The 20,683-nt window shown below is 56.0% G+C and overlaps 4 protein-coding genes across 8 annotated transcripts; 2 read left to right on the top strand and 2 right to left on the bottom strand.

The window, feature by feature from the left end:
- Positions 1 to 359: 359 nt before the first annotated feature.
- LOC122383698 (centrosome-associated protein 350-like) lies at positions 360 to 7,355 on the top strand. Its single transcript, XM_043370390.1, has 6 exons — positions 360 to 417; positions 667 to 1,097; positions 1,402 to 1,562; positions 2,256 to 5,367; positions 5,621 to 5,778; positions 5,963 to 7,355. Exons 1-6 carry the CDS (start codon positions 392 to 394, stop codon positions 6,791 to 6,793), a joined length of 4,719 nt encoding a protein of 1,572 aa, XP_043226325.1. The 5' UTR covers positions 360 to 391; the 3' UTR covers positions 6,794 to 7,355.
- LOC122383699 (pyrroline-5-carboxylate reductase 3-like) lies at positions 7,346 to 12,509 on the bottom strand. The gene is made up of 11 exons (XM_043370391.1): positions 12,376 to 12,509; positions 11,850 to 12,114; positions 11,323 to 11,714; positions 11,022 to 11,127; positions 10,215 to 10,310; positions 9,713 to 9,867; positions 9,391 to 9,490; positions 8,925 to 9,064; positions 8,480 to 8,566; positions 8,154 to 8,278; positions 7,346 to 7,894 (listed from the first exon to the last, which is right to left on the bottom strand). Exons 1-11 carry the CDS (start codon positions 12,382 to 12,384, stop codon positions 7,723 to 7,725), a joined length of 1,647 nt encoding a protein of 548 aa, XP_043226326.1. The 5' UTR covers positions 12,385 to 12,509; the 3' UTR covers positions 7,346 to 7,722.
- Positions 12,510 to 12,772: 263 nt separating this feature from the next.
- LOC122383697 (alpha- and gamma-adaptin-binding protein p34-like) lies at positions 12,773 to 17,492 on the top strand. 4 transcript variants are annotated; one of them, XM_043370388.1, is made up of 7 exons: positions 12,773 to 12,802; positions 13,932 to 14,086; positions 14,535 to 14,719; positions 15,006 to 15,123; positions 15,483 to 15,635; positions 15,911 to 16,066; positions 16,472 to 17,492. In XM_043370388.1, exons 2-7 carry the CDS (start codon positions 13,999 to 14,001, stop codon positions 16,699 to 16,701), a joined length of 930 nt encoding a protein of 309 aa, XP_043226323.1. In that variant the 5' UTR covers positions 12,773 to 12,802; positions 13,932 to 13,998; the 3' UTR covers positions 16,702 to 17,492. The 4 variants fall into 4 exon arrangements, with proteins under 4 accessions (XP_043226323.1, XP_043226321.1, XP_043226322.1 ...); XM_043370386.1 differs by having other exon boundaries at positions 12,798 to 12,839; XM_043370387.1 differs by lacking the exon at positions 12,773 to 12,802 and adding an exon at positions 12,825 to 12,861.
- A 115-nt stretch (positions 17,493 to 17,607) lies between these two features.
- On the bottom strand, positions 17,608 to 20,198 carry LOC122383696 (CDK-activating kinase assembly factor MAT1-like). Of its 2 annotated transcripts, none has more exons than XM_043370384.1 (3): positions 20,029 to 20,198; positions 19,228 to 19,374; positions 17,608 to 18,853 (listed from the first exon to the last, which is right to left on the bottom strand). In XM_043370384.1, exons 2-3 carry the CDS (start codon positions 19,352 to 19,354, stop codon positions 18,036 to 18,038), a joined length of 945 nt encoding a protein of 314 aa, XP_043226319.1. In that variant the 5' UTR covers positions 19,355 to 19,374; positions 20,029 to 20,198; the 3' UTR covers positions 17,608 to 18,035. The 2 variants fall into 2 exon arrangements, with proteins under 2 accessions (XP_043226319.1, XP_043226318.1); XM_043370383.1 differs by lacking the exon at positions 20,029 to 20,198 and adding an exon at positions 19,940 to 19,966.
- Between the last annotated feature and the right edge of the window lie 485 nt (positions 20,199 to 20,683).

The following is a 20,683-nucleotide window of genomic DNA, read 5'->3' as shown; positions in this document are numbered from 1 at the left end:
ACAGGGACTCGACAGGGGTACACACTTGGCCGTCGTGGTGATATCTAAATTAGCGCTTTGAGTAAATCCGGCGGCTTTTCTGTCAGTCTACCTACGTTGTCCGAATGTAAATTGGTTGGGTGTCACCATCAGTGTCACACGTTGTAACAAAACAGCGCAGATGCTGAGTTATTCGTGCCTTTATTGTTTTAACCCCTCTCTGAGTCCCCCCCCCCCCCCAATCTTTCAGCGGTCTGGCGGTAGTGGCCGGAGGACTAGGAACACCACTGCCGACACCACAGCGGACACTACTAATGACACTACAGCGGACACCACAGCGGACACCACGGCGGACACCACTGCGGAGCGCGTCTCGGAGGCCTCGGAGGAGCTGCCGGACCGGTCCAGCGACATGTCCGACTCGGCCGTGCCCACCGCGTGAGTTACATCGCGGGCAGGCCGCTGAACGGTAACCGGAGGAGGGAGCGGTGACCGGAGGAGGGAGCGGTGGGGGCCAGTTCCATTCCAGTTCTGTAGCCCTATTGAAAACCCGTGGATAAGCCCCAAATCAACAAACAAGAACATGGTAATCTGAAGGAGTTCCAAACGGATAATGTATGGTTTATTTGAGAGATCGGTGCTGCCGCATGTTGATTGTTGACTTCTTTCCTTCTCACCTGTCGACAGGAGTTCCATCCAGGAGGCGACCTCGAGGTCGACCCGGGAGGTCACTACCGTGTCGACACGGGAGGTGACCTCCGCCTCCGCACGGGAGGTGACCTCTGGGTCTGCCCGTGAGGTGACCTCTGGATCCGGCACTACCCGGGAGGTGACCTCCGGTACGACCACCACATCGAGTACCTCTCCCTCTGGTACCAGTACCTCGGGAACCAGTACCTCAGTCAGTACGCGCACCATCCGGTCCCGCTCAGCCTCAGAGCCGGCGCTGGTCACGGGTCGCGCGGCCGGCCCGTCCCCCGCCGGGACCGGGGGCCGCGTGGTGCCCATCAAGTCGCCGCTCTCGCCGCGTTTGTCGGGCCCGGCGGCCGCGGCCGTGAAGGCCGCGCGGCGCCGACACTCGAGCGGCTCCGACGACAGCGTCAGCTTCAGCCAGAACGGTGAGCAAAGTGGAATGCTGGACCCGTAACTAATTCACCGCTGAGTGTCTGTGAAGTGTGAACATTCATAATTGACTGGAACGCTCGACAAGACTGATCCTGAGCTGATATTCTGATGATCTGATCAAGACTGACCCTTTGCTCTAACGACTCTTTTCTGACTACTCACTGCTTGTGCTGCGTTCGCGGTGTTATTGTTTCTTCTAACTCTTTCTGGCTAGGGCTGGTTTGCTTCCAGCATAGACTTGCTAGCCCGGCACTGCGTTTTTGACAATGTCTCTCCCCGCTCTCTCGGCTCCCACAGATACGTGCTCGGACCAGAGCGATGTGGAGGGGCGCATATTCGCGCTGCAGGAGGAGCTCAAACGCAGGAAGGTCGAGGCCGAGCGTCTGCGCCGCGAGCAGAGGCGGAAACACCGCGAGAAGCTGCGACAGCAGGAGCAGTCGCTGCGCAAACAGCTCGAGGTGAGATGACATCGAGCGGGCGGAGACGGTCTTACCTCCTGGCGTTATCTGTATGGGCCGTTTGAGCTATAAATGGATACAGGGTTTGCTAGGTTGTTTGGCCCTGTTAAAGGGACCCTCCCACCTTCAAAAAAGTTAATGAATTGGCATGAAAGTGATGTCGCTCGGTTCAGAAAGAGCTGAAAACGAATATCTACCAAATTTCATCGAAAAATATTCACCGGTTTTCAAGATATTAGACTTTTACTTTTGTTCACTTTTTGGGATCTCCGCTGTTCCTAGCGACTTTATTTGAAAGTGCGGCATTTGTTGCGCGCAAAGCAGCATATACCACCGCGTGCTACAAAACGTTTTAGTCAAACATTTAACGGACGTTCGAAAGCCTGATGACGTCATCAGATTCCCGTAATGGTTAAGAGATAGGGACCACGCTGGTCCCACCCTGCAAGTAAAGGGAAGAAATTTCTTGAACACCATAAAGCTGCGGGGGTTGCGACCAGGATAAATGGTGGTTTCTGAGCCTGGCCGCAAACTTGGCTATCTCAACTCAAAACTAATGTTAATGTGGGAGGGTCCTTTTAACCAACTTTCATTGTGTGTTTATTTTTATATCTCTTTAGATTTTAGCCTTTGCACTGTCAGTATCGAGCATCCCTCACACACCATCCGTGACGTCCGTGCTCTCTCCGACAGGCGTATGACGCCAGCATCCGCCGGGCGGAGCTGGAGCTGGAGACCCAGCTGCTGGAGCAGGAGCGGCCCGTCCGACCGGTCATCAAACAGCCGCGCGTGGCGGAGCGGCGGGCCGGCCGGGCCTCCGCGGCGGCCCCGGCCCCGGGCTCAGCCGGCCGGCCGGGCCCAGCGGCGCCGGCCAGCGGCTCCTCTGATACGAGCGCCAGCGTGTCGCGCGACTCGAGCACGGAGACGATCGTGCACAGCCCGGCCAAGGCGGCGGCGGGCGCCGAGCCGGCCGAGGAGAGCGGCAGCGACGGCAGCGTGTCGGTCGCCACCGACGAGGGCACGAGCGGGACGAGTCGCGAGCGGCCGCGGACCGCCAGCCATGTCACAGCGCCCACCGAGGAGTTTGAGACGGAGAGTCCGACCAAAACCTCTGCCAGTGTCGCCACGGAGAGTGTGGAGACGGAGGAGGCCTCCAGCGGTACATCTGTCCGTACTGAGGGCGCAGAGACCGAGGGCCGGAGCTCGGCGACCTCGACAGTGCGGAGCGGCCAGGTCGATACTGAGAAGGCGAGCAAGACGTCTGTCAGCGCTTCAGTGCCGACAGCAGACGCGGAGACGGAGAGTCCCAGCAAGACGACCATCAGCACCGCCGCGCCGACCGCTCAGAGCGAGACGGAGAGTCCAACGCGGACCAGCGCCACGGCCGAGAGTCCGAGTGAGACGCGGACCAGCGCCACGGCCGAGAGTCCGAGCGAAACGCGGACCAGCTCCACGGTACGGACGGCGCAGGACGTGCCCACAGAGGCGGAGGACGTCAGCGAGCGCTCCCTGTCGCCGCTGAAGGCCGGAGGTGAAACCGCAGAGGAGAGCAGCTCGGATAAGTCTTCGTCGTCCTCTTCGTCGCCTTCTTCCAGTTCCTCGTCGTCTAGGAAGACGAGCTCGGCGGTGTCGGCGGTGGTGCCGACCGCGCGGGATGTCTCAACAGACGCGGTCACCACGGAGCAGCCGACCGCCGGGCAGGACAGCTCGGCGAGTGATGTCTCCGCGTTTGAACCGTCCAAAAAGGCCGACTCGGTCACCGCAGAACAGAGCGAGCGGGAAGCCGCTGTCAGTCGTGAGTTAGAGAAGGAGTCGAAAGCCGAACCCGAGTCGGAGTCAGAGTCGGACGGGACGTCGGTGTCAGAGGCACAGACCAAGTCAGTCAGTGAGTCCCACTCCGAGCCGCGGTCCGAACCCAAACCGGTGCTCGACAAAGCAGAGACCTCCGCCGCTGGATCCGCGGACCATAGCTCTTCGTCATCTACATCCGTCGCTACTGATCGTGGCGTAGAAATCGAGTCCGGTGCAGAAGAGAAGCCAGCGACGAGTGTACCCCCTACCGAAGACACAGGGCCGCTCGGTCGTCTGCCCGCTCTGGACCTTCGCCCGGCCGGGACGAAGGTCTCCACTGAGCAGCAGCTGCCGAGGAGCGATGAAGCCACCTCCAGCGAGGACGAGTCTTCGGCGCCGGCAGCGGACCGTTCGGCAGAGTCTGTACCGTCGGAGGCCGTGACTGAGCGAGCCGAGACAGAGGCGGCGTCGGAAGGAACCCTGTCCGGAGCGGACCGGTCCCTGAAGCCGTCCCTGGTGATAGAGACAGCGGTGGAGGTTGAGAAATCCCCCTCTGGGAGTGAGCGCGAACCTCCGCACGGTTCGGCTCCAAAGCCCGCGTCTGGTGATGAGGCCAAGTCGGCTGCTGAAGGGCGGGACGACAGTGACGCAGCCGCCACCGACACCTCGCTGTCGATCGCAGAGGAGGCGGCCGAGCCCAGTCTCACAGCTGAGGACAAACCGAAGGCGGTGTCCGCTCGGTCGCTGTCACCGCCCGCCGCCCAGCCGGCGCCGGAGCGGCCGGAGCCGGTCGGCCGCGCGCGTCTCTCGGACGAACAGCGCGAGCGTCTGGCCACCTCCATCACGGACCAGCTGCTGCGCTCGCTGTTGGACGAGTCGTTCCAGAGCCGCGGCTGGCGGCCTTCTCTGTCGCCCGCCAGGGTCGACAAGACATTCATTGTACTGGAAGAGTCCGCCGAGGGCGCCGTAGCGGCGGACCAGCCGGGAGAGCCTGCCACAGCCGCGGTGGGAGAGCAGGATGAAGCCAAGGCTGACGCGTTACTGGAGGAGATTATTGGTAAATCCCGCGCCCGACAGAAGGAAGAGGTGAAGCCTGAACAGGCCGAACCGGCGGAGAAGTCTGAGAAATCAGAACGAGAGGAAACCGAAGAGGACAAAACAAGTCCGGACACCTCCGAGTCCAAACGGACGCGCACGACGGAGACGTCATCCTCGTCAGAGACCAAGACGACGTCATCTGACCACGACACGTCCGGGGACTCCTCCATCACTGAGGACCTGTCCACGGCGTCCTCCGAGAGTCAGGAGGACGGCAGCACCTCCCGGGAGGACAGGAGCGGCGCCGGGGAGGACCAGAGCGCCGCCTCCGAGGGCCGCAACTCCGCACCAGAGGATAAAAGCATCGGCATCGAAAACAGAAGCGTCGCCGAGGATAAAAGCGTTGTCGAAGAAGAGCACAGTTCTGCCGGTGGGAAGGAAGACATTCCGGCGGACCGTCGCAGCCCGGTGAACGAGATGTCCCCGCGAGACGACGAGGACAATCCTGCGGCCGACGAGGACCACTCGTCTTCCTCCGGCGCCTCGGAGGAGCTGGTGGCCGTCACCGACTTCGCGCCGTGGCAGCGGCCGGCCGGCCGGCGCGCACGGGTCGTCTCGCTCGACCCGGAGACCCTCTGTGAACAGGGGGAACTGACGTTCTCGATCCCCACTGCGCGCCCGGCCGCGGTCAAACCTGCGCCGGCGCCGGCCTGGGCGCAGGAGCCGGCGGCGCAGGAGCCTGTGTGGGTGCGGGAGCCGGTCCGGGAGCCACAGGAGCCGGAGCTGGAGCGGCCGGCCGGGGAGTCGGACTCCCAGCAGCGCACCGAGCGGGTGGTGCAGGCCGTGCTGACCCGACTGCTGGACGACGCCTGGCTGGAGATCCTCCGCCGCTGGCGGCGGGGGCAGCGGCGGGACGGCCCGGGACAGCGGGACGATCTGGGACAGCAGGCGGAGCACAACGAGCAGCCGCACAACGGTGAGCACGGGGTGCAACAGTGGCATGGTAGTAAATTATTTAAGAAAACCGATGAAGGAGAACTTGATACCAAATTATGGAATAGATTATTATTGCGAGCCATTAGTAATTATGTGCCAAACTCGCCATATTCTAAGAATATGAATGTTTCTTTTATCGCTGAGGGGCCATTCGGATAAGGTGAACAACTCTCGCTGTGTATGTATAGTGGTCGTTTCCCACCCGGGTGCTAACCAGCTGTCTCCTTACGCAGAGGGTGACGTACTGCGCCCGCTGGCGCCGCGGCTGCACCCGCCGCGGGCGCCGGCCGAGCCCGTCTCGGTCCAGGATGTTTGGATGGACGACGACTTCGGGCTGAGCGAGAGCCGCGACAACGAACTCAGGAGACAGGAGCAGGAAATAGAGCAGGAGGTGAGAAAAAAGGCGGGGCGAGGGGATGAACAGGGGATGAGAGGAAAGAGATAGAGGAAAGCTAGTGCACGGGGTGAGAGATAAATGGGGCGATGATGAGATACAGCACGGAGTGAGGAGATGAAACTAGAGAAGAAATAGCGTGTGGCGCCGTCTGACGGTTGTGCCGTCCGCTGTCCCCCAGATCCGGCGTCTGGAGGAGCTGCAGAAGCTGCAGCAGCTGTCCGGCGGCGGCGCGCTCTACGTGCGGGAGATCCCCAACAAGCCGCCGCCGCCGTACCGCGAGCAGGCCGAGACGGGCCGCCGGCTGAGCCGCGCTGACCAGCAGCAGCGCGCCGCGCGCCCGCTCCGCCTGGTGCCGCACGGCGCCGGCCGCGTGCTGCCGATCGTCCGGCGCGCCTGCGACTCTCTGCTGGCCGACGGACAGCTGCCGCCGGGGGAGGGCGACGAGCCGCAGCCCTCGGAGCAGTTCCTCAGCGGGGAGGGCGAGCCTGAGGACGGCAGCGGCAGCGGCTCCGACGGCCGCGCCAGCGACGGGGACGAGCAGCCAGAGATAGCCGACGAGAGACGCTCGGCCAAGCGCCAGTTCCGGCGCTTCCTGTTCCGGCTGGCGGCGGCGGCGGCGCAGCAGGCGGCCGCTGCCGGCGTGGCGCCGCCGCCGCCGGTCTGGCTGCGCGGCCGGCCGGCGCGGCGGCTGGCGGCGCGCCCGCCGGCCGACCCGGCGGCGCTCACAGAGGCCGTGCTGCGGCGCACCGCCGTGCTGCTCGGCTACCGGCCGGCCGCCGCCCGGGAGAACCTGATGGTGCGCTGGGCGCGCAAACGGCGCGACCGCGTCGACGAGGTGCTGGTGCGCGAGCTGCAAGAGGAGGAGGCCGACTGGATCAACTACGACGCCGACGCGGCCACTGTGAAGGAGCAGCTGAGCAGCCAGCTGGCCGGCGACCTGCTCACAGACGCCACGCGGCAGCTGATGGCCGTCTGGCGGCGGCGCTACGTCAGACAAACGGAAATCTGAGCGCCCGGCGGTTGGCGCGAACTGTGAGATATTTTGCCTCAGAGTGTTAGCTTGTGAGATTAGGCCTCTGAGCGCCGAGCTCTAAGAGTCGGCCTCTGAACGGTACGTCAGTGGGTAGAACGGTGGTGCCTTCTGATCTCAGGGTCCGCCGGTGAGTGGTGCGGCGCCGCGGGGCCGCCGCTGGTGCGCCGTGTCTGTGCTGTAATTGTGATTTACTCCGCCCGGTGAGGGCTGTGGGACCAGCTTGTGTGCTCAGCGGTGGTTGTGTGCTGCACAGTTCACTCACCTGCGCTGTGTTTTCCGTCCCACTGTGCCAGCTGTGCGGCTTAGGGTTGTCGGCGTAGGATAGAGAATTGAACTGTGAATGTGGCGAGTCGGAATATTGTCCGTCCACCAGCTGCTCACCTGATTGTACTGCCTCTGTGCATGTTGAATATTATCGGGGCAGTGGGAGCAGAGGGTCGGTGGACCGTCAGAACTCATCGAATTGCCCACCCGTGCTGTGTAGCTTGCCTTCCATCGTGTTCCAATGTTTGTTGTCAAATGCAAAGGTTGTTGAAGATGAATGTATTTGACGCAATGTATTGGATGGTAGTGCGACACATGTCAAAATTATCGTCATCGTATTGTGAAGGAGATCGACGCACCGTATGGGGAACATCTAGACACTTATTCCTGGGAAATCATCCACTGACAAGGCGAACCGTTACATTTTAACCATGGTCTCCAAAGCATGACTGCATTGAACCGTTCTGAAGAGCAATATCTGTCAGTGGACAGGGCAAAGTCCAGCACGGTGCGTACAGCCGAGTCCGCTGGAATGGCCGACTGAAGAGAGAGACCCACCCACTGAACCACATCGAACCCTTCCCACCCCCGGCGGAACAGCGGAGGCAACTTCCCCGTTCACAGCTAATCCCGGTCCCTGTCTAGGACGGGTCTGGCGTGTCACCGTCGCCGGAGCCCTGCACTACCCAGGTGACCACACCTTTCGGCGGCGGCCGGGGGTCGGCCGCCGGCCCCTCCCTCGCTGAGGCCGGGCGCTCCCCCAGCTGGCGGGACCTCTCAGCAGAGGCCTCCACGGCAGACATGACCGCGTACCTGCAGCAGAGACCGGCCCCCGTCAGAGGGGTGCAGGTAAAGCCACTGACTGACCAAGTTAATGACTCGGAGGACGGGAAACCAGCAAACACACTGACGCACTGACACACCAACGCATATAAGGTATGCTTAGACATCACTGGGGTGGGGGTATATGTCTGACGGTGACCCCAGCCTGCCTGCCCGCCCCTGTCCTAGTCAGTCATGGCTCCAGTGTCAGTCCCAATCAGCCAGTCTGTCTGTCAATGGATCCGCTCACCCGAAGCCGGCCTTCTGCAGAGTACGTGTTCCGGCCAGCGTGGCCCCGCCGGCGGCCGCCGCGTCTCGGCTCAGTTCGCAGAGCGGCCGGTCCGAGTCGAGCAGTAGCTGCGCCGCCCCGGCCGTCTGGAACAACAGGGGAACAGCAATAACATTGTAACCCTAAATACTGTAACACCGTAACACCGCCAGGAATTACACGATCAGTATCTCAGAATACCGCCGGGACAGAGCAGATTCAAACAGCGCGCCAGCTGCCCCTGGTGCCCCTGTAGGAGCTATCCGTCTGTGCGCGTGTGCTCCAGTCCGTGGTGTATCTATCCTCACCGTTTTGGCGGCCATCTGCAGTGCCTCGTGCCAGGGAACGCCGAGATGGACGGCGCCGCTGGCCAGCGCGTCCACGAAACTCAGCACCTGAGGGCCAAAGAGACGGATCGGAGATCGGTGCTGATGTAATGAGACTCATATACAGTGGGGTAGGTAGGGACACTGACAAAGACACAGTGGAGCTGTCAGCTGCGCAGTCACTAATAACGGACCACACACATTATTCTATCAAAACTGCATACACATACGGGAAGACGCCAGCGAGCAGGGGCACAAAATTGGCTCCAAATTTAGATCAGAAGAACGCTAAAATAGCCCACAGTTTGTTTCTTTCCCGTCCTGTCTTGCACTGTTCAGAGACCCGGTATGGTAGCACGCCAGCAGGTCGGTTACAGAGCTAATACCGTCCCCCTCCCTGGCCCGCCCGGCGCGGCGCGGCACTCACGTAGGCGGTGCCGCTGCCGAACGCGCCGCTGTAGGCGTCCATGAGCCGCTCGTCCACCTTCTGACACGAGCCCAGCGCCGAGAACACCATCTCGACCGAGAGGAGCCAGTTGCGCGGCAGGTCGTCGCCGCAGCAGTACACTGAAACGGCCGGATAGTCAGCCGAGGTCATCGCCGCAGCAGTACACTGAAACGGCGGGCAGAGTCAGCCGAGGTCAGTCCGCCGTAGCCCGTAGCCCTACACTGCAACAGCGGATATATTATTACAGCGGTCAGTGGCCACTTTCAAACAGCTCGACAGGCTGGGTGGAGAGTCTTCTTAGTCTATACCTCCATATTGGACCACTACACGACAGACCCCCCCCCCCTCCCCAAACTCCAGCCCAGCCCCTGCGAGACCAGTCGTTCGGACGGATCCCCCTCCCCCTCGAATTCCCCACTGTCCCGCCGAGTCCCGTCGAGCTCACCGGTGCTCCCCTCGCCGATTGACACGGGCAGGTTGGGCACGCAGCGTACCACGTGAAAAGGCGTCTGCTGCGCCCCCACCGGACGACGCGAGCTGATCGTCTGTCGGACGGACGGGAACTTAAAGAATGACGACAGAGTTTCCAGATCAACAACGATGGGTTAACGGATAAAAAATAAAAATCGTGTTTGAAGAAGCTAAGCCGGCAGCACGAGCATCTCCAAAATTTTGCACTTATTTTACGGCTTACGCCTTAATCTCCTTGATTTTTCACTTACTTTACACCTTAATCTCCTGACGAATTTGCCGATTAGGTGCGTTACCTCCATGATGCGCTGCCGGGTCCATCCGGTGACCAGTGAGACGAAGCAGCGCTCCTTGCCGTCAGTGAGGGCCGCCCCCAGACCGGCGAATACGGACTCGGCCACCAGGGGCTGGACGGCGACCAGCACCAGGTCCGACTCCCGCACCACCTCAGCTACACGGGGCACAAACAGAGTCACAGTCACCGGATCGGCTACCTTTAACCGTTCAATTTCAGATAATCGCGGAAACTCTTATTTACTGTGCCAGTATGGCAACTCCTATGGACGTGTGAAAATGTCACCTAATCCCTCACCACCGCACGAGACCCGTCTTCGAGACCGCGTCGACCCATTCATTCATTCACTCTACCCTGACGTCGACCCGTCTCTCACCGTTGTCGGCCCGTCCTCTCACCGCTGTCGGCCCGGCTCTCACCACTGTCGGCCCGTCTCTCACCACTGTCCACCCGTCTCTCACCGATGTCCACCCGGTTCTCACCATTGTCCACCCGTCTCTCACCGTTATCGGTGGTGGTGGAGCAGCCCCAGAGGCGCCACGTGTCCAAACGGAGCCGGGTCGGGGCGCTGGTGATCACACAGGCCGGCGAGACGATACCTGCCGGTCACACACGGTCAGAGAGTTACATAGAACGCGATCACACAGGCCGGCGAGATGATACCTGTCGGTTACACACGATCAGAGAGTTACATAGAACACCCGCTGGTGATCACACAGGCCGGCGAGACGATACCTGCCGGTTACACACGATCAGAGAGTTACATAGAACACCCGCTGGTGATCACACAGGCCGGCGAGACGATACCTGCCGGTTAAACACGGTCAGAGAGTTACATAGAACACCCGCTGGTGATCACACAGGCCGGCGAGACGATACCTGCCGGTTACACACGATCAGAGAGTTACATAGAACACCCGCTGGTGATCACACAGGCCGGCGAGACGATACCTGCCGGTTACACACGATCAGAGAGTTACATAGAACACCCGCTGGTGATCACACAGGCCGGCGAGACGATACCTGCCGGTTACACACGGTCAGAGAGTTACACCAAACACCAGCTACACCGAATCAGAGGGTACACTGGCACCAGGTACACCGGACGAGAGGGTAACACCGACACACCAGATAACTGATCAGAGGACACGCCACACCAAGGTAACAGTTAACACCGATACCTACTGGTTACACCAGATCAGAGGGTAACACCGATAACTTCCACATCGGATTAGGAAGTGACAAATCGTACACCAGTGACTCAGTGGTCAGACTGTACTGCCAGAGCCCAGGTGTCACATGTGACTGACCTTTGTCGAGCATGCCCTTGGTCGTGGCCTTGGCGATGTTACCGGCGCCCACGAAGCCCACCGTCAGGTTGTGCAGGCCAATGGAGTAGTTAACACGGCCAATGTCCTGAAACGGACGGAACAACTTAGATAATGGTGACAAGGATAAGTGCCAACTGCGGACTAGCGAACCCCAGTAATCAGTATCAGACCAAATATCTATTTCCCAAGCAGCTCGCCACGATCCCATCTACCCCCCCCCCCCCTCCACATACACACACTTCTTGTCTCCGAATAGGACTCCCCCTCACGCCGCACTCACCCCGTAGGAGACGTCGGCGGTGGGCTGCGGCCGGCTCGGCGTCGGGTACCCGGAGGACGGGGGAGGCGAGTCCTCCGCCGGGCTGAAGGACCGCTCCGGGCTGCCGCCGGAGCGCTGCGGCGACTGCGGCAGCACCACCGTCACCGCTCGGCGCGAGGTGCGCCGCCGCCGCCCGCCCTGGGTGGGCGTCGCCAGCACGGGCGTCATCCGGCGGCCGCGGCCCAGTCGCGCCGACGGCGGCGGCGGCGGCGCCGGACGCGCTCCCTGACTCCGCTTCAGGTGCTTGGCGCTGCGCGCGTGGAGCATGAGGTTCTTCAGGTGACAGACGAGTCCACTGCAGCAGTGGCGGCACCAGGCCGAGTACGGGTCGCCGTCGACTCCCTGCAGCCAGTCTGGGGAAGTGGAGCGGCCGGAGGGACCGGTCAGCCTGGGATGGGAAGAAGGGACGGTCCAGTCAGCATACCGAAACAAACGATAGCTCTCCGGGACCCAAATGGCACCGTAAGAGCAGCGTCAATTACGCCCACCTTTTAGCTCCGGTATGTTCTCCCATGTCGAGCGGTAGCGCTGCAGGCGCCGGGACTGCGGCGGGGCCTTGGACGGCGAGTTGTCCCCGGCCGCCTCCTGGCTGGTGGCGGCCCCCGACTCGGTCGGCGCGCCCACCACGCTCAGTACGATCGTCTCCAGCGTGTTCGGCCCCGCCTCCACTCGGTCAATGTCAAGGGGGTCAATGGCAGCCTCCGAGGCATTGTTGGAGGGCGCGGCGGCGCGGCGGTCAGTCTCCGTCTGAGCCTGAAATGGTACACAAGCATTATAATAACAATCATTTGAGAATTGCATTGATCTAGTCCCATTACAATAACTCTTGCAGTTTTTCACTGGTTATTCTACTCTCGCTGACATTTCTCGGAAGTCGTAACGATACAACAACAGGGCTGGGGTGAGGGTGAGGCTAAACAAACAGCCAAACTAAGTTATCTAAATTGTGTTTGGTTTGCCTGAGCCGAACCTGAGCTATCTTTTAATTACTGCCTGGCTTGAACTTTGGCTCACCTCCTCCATCGGAAGGCAGTAGAAAACAGATAGTCGATTACCCGCAGAATCTTGCCCGAAAACCACTACGCCATTTGCAACTGTAGTGGTGAAATGGATGCAAAGAAGTTTTGAGTTGTTGAGTAAAGCTGACTGCCGAGATTTGACAAATGAGAAAAACTGAGCCAAACTCACGATAAAGTTTTTTTTGAAGTTTTAATCTTTGCCTTACCAATCATTATTTCAGTTAAGTTCAGTTAGCTCATATAATTGTTTTTACAAGCGAAGAATGAAGAAAAAGTATTCAGTGCCAAGAACCGATTCTAATTATTAATGAACTCTGAACGCTACTATCTCTCCTCTACAAAAATGACGCACCAACGACATATGTCGAACCCTGTGTTGTGTATGGGCCAGTATGGCTTGGTAGAATTTTATCGAATGAAATGTTTGTTTATGTTTAGATACCCCTACTCATACTCGGTGTAATTTCAAATGGACCGAAATGTCAAAATATCAGCGATTCATAAATAATTAAAGGGAAATCAATTGTAAAATTTCTTCCTAGGCATGCTTTTAGGAAGGCAATCATACAAAAGACTAAAGATTAGAATGTCAATGTGCATGTCAAAAATATCGTTATCAATACACAAATAGGTACCATATCATGATATTGAAATAAAGACATCAATCAATTTTCCGATAAATATCCACTCAAAGGCAAAAGCTGGAAACTTTTACATTTCAATTTGAATAGTACCTACGAAATTACCTGAGTCGACTCAGGCAGTTTCGTACTATTCAAATAGGTACTAAGGTGATCACCTTACATCAAATGATCAAAGAGAATTGTCTAAATTTTTATCTAAAATTGATGGTATACACCTAGGGTAGGACTGTAGGTACATTTAGACAGCATTCAGAGTCTGGTACCTAGTCGTAAAGCAGGTGTCACACTTGTTTTTCCAACCAAGGAGAGCCGAGAGGTGCTATACCCAAAGATGCTTTCTAATCAAACCAATCCAAACCTAATTGACCTAATCTTACCTACAACCTACAAACTAAAACCTACAACCTAACCTACAGCACCTCTCCTTGGTTGGAAAAAGCAAGTGTGACACCTGAATTACTGCCTTCTGCCCAAAGGCTTTGATGACAACAATGATACGTGACATCACCTAGGATCTATGATGCAATGTAAAATGCAATCTTCTTGACATTGTGCTGCATCATTTTTAATATTTGCTGTTTAGGTGACTCCAAATTGAAATGAGTCTTATTCTTGCCCAGTAGGAACCTTCTGCAACTGGCTTTGCTTACAAATACCATTTGATGATGGCCTCTTGACATCATTTGTCTTTGTTTATGAAGCCTCAGTGCGCACCTTAGGCATGCTCTTGTCTGCTACGAGACTGGCTGTTACTGAATTACAATCTGTCATACTTGTGTCACCATTTTCTTCTTTGTGTGCACCCAGTCCCAACTACCCTGTTGGCTTCCCAATCAGTTTCCTTTAGGTAATCCAGGACCATGGATTTTCTATTTGCACTGTATGCTGATGAGCTGTTCTGTTTCAGGAGCTGTGCTGCAAGCATATGAATATATTGGCTGGAAAGGACAGGTCATACTAGGGAAGACTTGTGTATGGTAGAACCAAAAATGGTGTCAGACAGTGAGCCATGTGTCTTCATCTATGGTCCAGAGGCCACCATAGTGAATAGAATCATTCATTGTAAGTGAAAATCACTCATACAATCCTTTATTCCATAATTTGTCAGTATACTGTACATATCTGTGGCATTTTTAATTAAAACGCTGCCATAAATAATGTCCATGTGATAACTTCCACATGAACCATCCCAACCAACTGAGAACCAACTACTCTACTACTATTTGTGAAAAGTACCTTCCTAGGTGCCCATGGAAATCATACAAAGGCCTTGCTATTAAGGAGTGTGCTACTAAAGTGTGCTACTTAAGTGTGGCCACTTGGATATTTATGAAAGCAAACAATATCACTTTGTTTGTCTAGATTATTGGTAACTATTAGAAGTATTCAAGTCTTTTGTGATATTTTTTATCACATCACTATCACTATCACTATTTCCCACACCACACTGGCACCCAGTCCCTCTCAGCCCCCTCTGACCCCTGACCCCTCTGTGGACCGCGGCGGGCAGACATGGCGGGCGCGGGCGCCGAGCGGCAGGCCGTCTCCGACATGGCCGTCTGCTATCCGTGGCACGTCGACAACAAGTACTACACGGCCGACGTGCGGCTGTGCCACGTGCAGCGGAAGGGCCTGCCGGACCAGGCGCTGGCCGACCGCTGCGAGGCCGTCATCATCTACTTCAACTCGGACGAGGCGAGTTAGTGCTGCTGGCCGCTGCCAGTCGAGACTGTTTCACTGTGGCAATATTGAGAATAGCGCGATGCAGCTTGGTTTTCTCAGTTGTCCGCTTGCTATCAGGTATGAAAAGGCTCAGTGATTCATTTATGTCATTGTTTTTGTTAACGTTCGTTTTGTCAAGTAAGGTTTATTGAACTACAGGAATAAATAGCATGTCTCTCCGTGTGACGTGTTGATCCAAATATTTGTCGAAACGAGTCCTCTATGTATGGTATTGATGACGTGTTCCACTGTGCGGCAGGCGAATGGTCTGGACGAGGTCGACTCGATCCTGACGTTTACCAAGGAGTTTGAGCCGGACGTGTGTATGCTGGTGTGTGAGACGTGCAGCGAGAACACGCCCGTCTCGCGGCTCAGAGGTGAGCCCTCCGCGGTGGTAACTGCACCGCCGCGCCGCCGTCAAGCAGGCGCAGAGTGGCTGACTTTCTGATGTGCACTGTGCAAGTCCAATAACGAAACTGATGTTTTTATGTCAATTAATTACATAGTTCACGATGTTGCATGAACTGTATTCAATGGGTCTATTACAATCCGCTCTTGTTAGCCTCGAAATCGGATACCATATGTGCAATTCAGCAAAATGATTCGTTCTCTTAAAGTAACCTTGAATAATCAACAAAGCTCTCCTTCCCCCCCCCCCCACACACACACCATTTAACGACCGCTCCGTCCCCACCCCGTCTGACCCTCCCACCCCGCCCCTTTCGTCCGGCCGCAGCTCAGGAGTGGTGCGTCAGCCACGGCTTCGAGCTGGTCGAGTTGTCCCCCGCGGACGAGGCCGATCCCGATGACGACTTTCCCGAGACGACGGGCGTGCAGCGGATAGTACAGGCGCTGCACGCGCACACCTGGTCCAACCTGGAGATGAAGGGTGGGTGGCGACGGACGGGCCGACACCAAGCCGGGGACGGGATGTAATACACTTGGCGAATACGCGGACGGGCCTTGCTGTGTGGCGCCAATGCATGGTCGCAATGACTTCGATGTGGAAACTAAGATGAAGTTTGACTTTTTTGCCGGTTGTCCGCCGTATTCGCGGCTAATTTGAGATATCGAGATACAATTTTGTAGTCTACTCGTATGTATGCGGCATATGCATCGATGCATATGTTCTGTTGTCTCACATGAGACGATTTCCGTCCTCAGATCACCAGCCTCCAGTGTCCAACAAACTGGTGAACGACGTCACGGCTGAGCGGGTACCGGACAACGCCACCCAGGGCAGCGGGGGCGGGGGCGACGCGGAGACGACGCCGGCGTCCCAGACGGCCGCCGAGGACGCCGCCACCGCCGCCTCTGTCGGTAGGTGGTGACGCCGCAGTCTCTTGTGTGGGGAGGCTAGTATCTGTGATCAAGGGCTGTTGAATCGATAGTGTCAGGTCGGATTGAGCGGGTAGGCACGGTGCGTGTGTCGGATCCTGACTGTTAGATAGTCAGCTGGCCACCTTTTTCCGGGATTCCCTTAAACTTCACAATGGTAGCTACTGAAATGTCGTTCGCTAAGAAAATTATTCACTGAACGCGTTATCATCCACCAACTACCAGCCACCACGTATGCTGTCTTATCAATGTCTCCTCCGTTAGATTAGACCGCTGGCTCGCTGCCCTGCCCTGTGGTCGTGTCCACTGCACTGGGCCGACTGTCACCCGCTGGTCCGGACCTCTTGGTACGGACCCACGCTGACCCCCGCTGCCCGCCCGCCGCAGACACGCTGGTCACGGAGCTGGCCGGTCTGATGGGCTCCGGCGGCGGCGGCGGCGACCCGTCCGAGCCCGGCGGCGCCGACGACTTTGAGCTGCTGTTCTCCCAGCTGTCAGAGCTGAGGGCGGCCGCCGCGCGCGCACCGCCCCACCAGCGACACGAGATGGCCGAGCGGGTGGCGATGGCCTTCCTCCGGTCCATGGGCGGGGACGAGGACGGGGAGGACTCGGATTGAGGACTGCTGGGACGGGGAGGACTCGGATTGAGGACTGCGGACTGCCGGAGGGACTGGTGGGACGGGGACCGACCAGGGGCCGCGGGGGGGGGGGGGAATCCGCCTGTTATCTGTGTTTGGAATGGAGTCATGTTATGTCAGTGATGGAAACGGTGAGAGGTGTCGCTCGTTGATTGGATATTTGTCGTGTTTGGTGATGGTGCCTATGGTGCCGCTCATTGTCCTCGCAAAATGGTAGGTTTGGCCGTCATTTTGATGGGCTAACTCCAAAGCGTTGGTACGGGAGACGAAACTGGACTGGACCTTCCAAACGTTACGTTTTTTTTTAAGTTTCGTAGTAGACCGGACAATATTTACTCTGCAACTAAGCTGTACCTTTCTCTCGTATATGTAATTGCTGTTTGAAGGCTTATCGCTACACCCTGTCTTGCTTTTCGCTGCGCGAGGACATCCTGTTTTTCTCCGTGTCTTTTGCTCATGTGTTCATTTATTTTTTCCGTTACGTTCAACCACGCATCATGTTATTCTTTGTGCATGTTCAGCCTCGGAGTGATGAGTTATTTTTTTGATGCTGTATTGTATGTTGTGCGATAATAAGCTCTAGGATACTGTTATACGCACCGTATATCGTGTCTGTGAACCATGCCGTGTACCGGCAATATGTCGACCACCTTCGTCGGACCATATGTTCCACAGGTACACGTCAGCAATGGGTATTTTGTTATGTCCGGCGGGCTGTGTTAATACGGTGAGATGATACATATGTCTGAAATACACGTGTATATCAGTGATATGAAGAGTGTCGCGGCTGTACTCGAAATAGTTTCCAACATCCAATTACGATATCCGCAGTTTCCTCAGGATTCATGAGTGACGTTTATGTGAGGCGTCTCTTAAACTATAACCCAAAGGACACATCGCATTTATTATAAATAATTACAAAACATGTGCATGGCATCAACTTCAACAACAATAGGCATCGCCAATAGGAACAAGGCAATGCACCGGCTGAGTAGGACCAGTCTCCAGTCCCCACAGTTTGTTGCATCACGGATGTCCCGGCAGGACCAGGGTGGCTCCCCAGTCTCCACAACTCGCTGCATCATGACGAGTGTGGATGGCGAAACGGGCACCGGCGAGGGGCTGCCGGCGGGCTCCGGCCAGCGCCACAACCAGACAGGCACTATCGTAACGCCTCTGAGCTCTGTGCCGACACCTCACAGCTCACGACACCAGTAGTTACCCAACCCGGTGTCGCCTAGTTACCGTCCTCGCGCCACCCGAGTAGAGATCACTGACCAAAAGTCCGAGTCTATGACCGCCGGCCAGCCGTCTCAGCCGTCGGCGCCGGGGAAGAAGAGCAGACCGGCCATGCCCTCCTGGAGGGCGCGCAGACAGCCGAGCGAGGCGGCGTACCCGCCGGCCCGCTCGGCGTCCCCCACCCGTTTGATGTGCGACAGGTAGCCGTCGGCAGAGAGCCGCTCCGAGTCGGGCGCCGCCGGACCGTCCATGGCCAGCTCGGGCGCCGCGTACACGAACGGTTCGCCCTCGTCCTGCGGGACGATCGGCACCGCCGGCAGCCGCGTGCCGCCGATCCGCACACCACTAGAGAACTGGGTCGGCTTGGGGCGCGGCTTGGGAGCCACCGGCGCCTCCGGCTCGGCCACCTTGGTGTGAGAGGCCACAATCTTCTTGGCGTCACCATACGAGGTCATGAGCTCGTCGATGAGCGCCTCCTTCTTCTGCACCTTGTTGCGCTTCTCGGCCTGCAGCCGCTCCTGCTCCTCGCGCGCGCGCTCCTCGTTCAGCTCGTTCTCCATCTGGAGGATCTCGTCGAGCTCGTCCTCCTCCGTGCGACCGCGCGCGCGGTTACGCACGATTGACTCGCGGTTGTCCCTCTTGTAGGCCTCGATCTTTTTGTTGGTGGCGAGCACGTCGATGCCATTGACGAGGTTGTAGATGATGGTCTCCACGTCCTCCAGGTAGTCGTTGTACTCGCGCAGACTGGCGAACTCCTCCTCCTGTTTGTTGAACTCGCGCAGGATCCGGCGCCGGATGTCGATGTCCTTCTCGACGCCGGCGTCCTCGAACAGCTGCACGCGGAAGCCATTGCGGCGCAGCGGGACGTCGCACTGCGGACAGGTGCCCGAGCCTGCGGCGGCCGATGGTTAGACTGGTCGGGGTACTACTACTGCTGTTGGTGGTGGGCGAGTACACGGTGCTGGTCTTTTGTCAGAATAAACACTGCTGAGTACAGAGTGCACACAGGTAGTTGCAGTTTATGATACACATCAGTCTAAGTGCTTTTCTATACTAGTCACTATAGATGTCATGAGAGCAACTTATAGTTCTGACATCATTTCTAGATAGAATTAACTTTCCAGCTTTAATTGATAGTGTACTTTAGCATCATGCAAATTGAGAACCATGAAAATTTTAAGAGCTTAGCAAACCATGCAGTATAGTTTGCAGTGTAGGTGATGCATGAGCTGATATATACATTCTTGTTACACAATTTCCTATTACCTTTGGCAAAAAGAAGGTTCACACAATTTTCACAGAGAGGATGTCCACACACATTAACCATTAACTTCATTGAAGGATTTCTGTACTTGCTGGTCTTGCATCTTGGGCATACTTGGTCTTCATCCATGTTTGTTGAACCTCCAATGACTGAAAAATTGAAAATGATATAAATTGGCACATAAGCATAACAAAAAGCCTGAACCATAGACAGCAAAAGTCTGGGTACCAATCACACAAAATGGTGATGCTAAAGGGAACAAATGGAAAGGCTGATGTAGGGCAATGATGTTTTGAGAGAAAGGTATCAAAGTGCAGACATCTCAAAATAATAGGTACCTAACCAAATACAAATATTTTATGGGCTGGGACATGCACCTTGTTTTTCTAGGCTAGTGTCTTTTAAATTGTGTTTATTTGACATCTGACTTTATCATTAGATGGGTACCTACTCCATGTAGGTACATAATGTGTGGAATACAATATAAGCAATCACAGGCCTATAGTTACTCTTGTTTAAGCAGTTTACTTAGAAAAACTGTAAAATTGTAGGAAATGAAATAAGATCTTTCACTCATCTGATCTGATTTATTGATTAGCAAGTCAGAATTCTCCCATAATTGAGGGAGTTAATTCCTAGCTTAATGCATCATTCAGGTAAATTCAAATGAGATTGAAGCATTTTTAATTATCAAAATATAGAGGTAATCAAAACCTAGATACTGAGCATATTGAAATGAGGGGACTGATTCAAGAATGCAATATAGGCAACAATTTCACAATTCCCCTTTTAAAATCAATTACCAATTTCAGACGAATAGTGAAGGCTGAACGAGCCCAAATATTTTGTATTGCTTCACGACAAAATCAAAATAACACAAGGTGAAAATGCTTCTGGTTTCAGCTTTGCAAAATAAGATAAAAAAGACACAGGTCACAGACCCCCACGCGGGGGGGATTTTCCCAAATCGTTTGAAACAGCTGCGTCATATATGCAACGCATTGTGCTACCATTTTACGAAGTTTTCCTTTTCTGCTCAAAATTCATCAAAATGGAAGTGAATTCGTAGAATCTTTTCGATAAATGTCTTTTATTGCATAATTTATGATACAACAATACTTCACCCTGAAAAATAAGAAGTTATTAGAAACAAATTTGCTGCGAGTCTTGTATTTAGGCCGAGTAATTTGTATTTGCCGTCATCAAAAACTTTTTAATTTAGCTGTAGCGAGGGCCCTACCCGACCCCCACCGGACACGATTTGGTAGCCGAGGTCTGTGACGTCAGCCGGGCGTTAAGTTTTCCCTTCACCATAGGCTTCACACACAAACTGGCCGAAGTTCATGCCAGGATAGCCCGGCTTGAAAGTGCAAAAATGATTAAATTTTGCCCTCAAAAGATTCATTGCTTCATTTTATAACTAAAAACGTCCGTTATTAGGCCTCAATGAAGGTAAAA

Source organism: Amphibalanus amphitrite, unplaced genomic scaffold (genome assembly GCF_019059575.1).
Source record: "Amphibalanus amphitrite isolate SeventyFive unplaced genomic scaffold, NRLGWU_Aamphi_draft 000170F_arrow, whole genome shotgun sequence".
Classification (NCBI taxonomy): domain Eukaryota; kingdom Metazoa; phylum Arthropoda; class Thecostraca; order Balanomorpha; family Balanidae; genus Amphibalanus; species Amphibalanus amphitrite.
This window is presented reverse-complemented; position numbering and strand designations above follow the sequence as displayed.

Coding starts and splice junctions, on each gene's coding strand:
- LOC122383698 (XM_043370390.1), top strand. CDS start 392: ATGTCCGACTCGGCCGTGCCCACCGC. Junction 418..666: donor GACTCGGCCGTGCCCACCGC/GTGAGTTACATC, acceptor ACCTGTCGACAG/GAGTTCCATCCAGGAGGCGA. Junction 1,098..1,401: donor CGTCAGCTTCAGCCAGAACG/GTGAGCAAAGTG, acceptor CGGCTCCCACAG/ATACGTGCTCGGACCAGAGC.
- LOC122383699 (XM_043370391.1), bottom strand. Junction 11,715..11,849: donor GAACATACCGGAGCTAAAAG/GTGGGCGTAATT, acceptor CCACTTCCCCAG/ACTGGCTGCAGGGAGTCGAC. Junction 9,491..9,712: donor CCCGGCAGCGCATCATGGAG/GTAACGCACCTA, acceptor TCCGTCCGACAG/ACGATCAGCTCGCGTCGTCC.
- LOC122383697 (XM_043370388.1), top strand. CDS start 13,999: ATGGTAGAACCAAAAATGGTGTCAGACAGTGAGCCATGTGTCTTCATC. Junction 14,720..15,005: donor TCTACTTCAACTCGGACGAG/GCGAGTTAGTGC, acceptor ACTGTGCGGCAG/GCGAATGGTCTGGACGAGGT. Junction 15,124..15,482: donor GCCCGTCTCGCGGCTCAGAG/GTGAGCCCTCCG, acceptor GTCCGGCCGCAG/CTCAGGAGTGGTGCGTCAGC.
- LOC122383696 (XM_043370384.1), bottom strand. CDS start 19,354: ATGGATGAAGACCAAGTATGCCCAAGATGCAAGACCAGCAAGTACAGA. Junction 18,854..19,227: donor GAACCTTCTTTTTGCCAAAG/GTAATAGGAAAT, acceptor CGGCCGCCGCAG/GCTCGGGCACCTGTCCGCAG.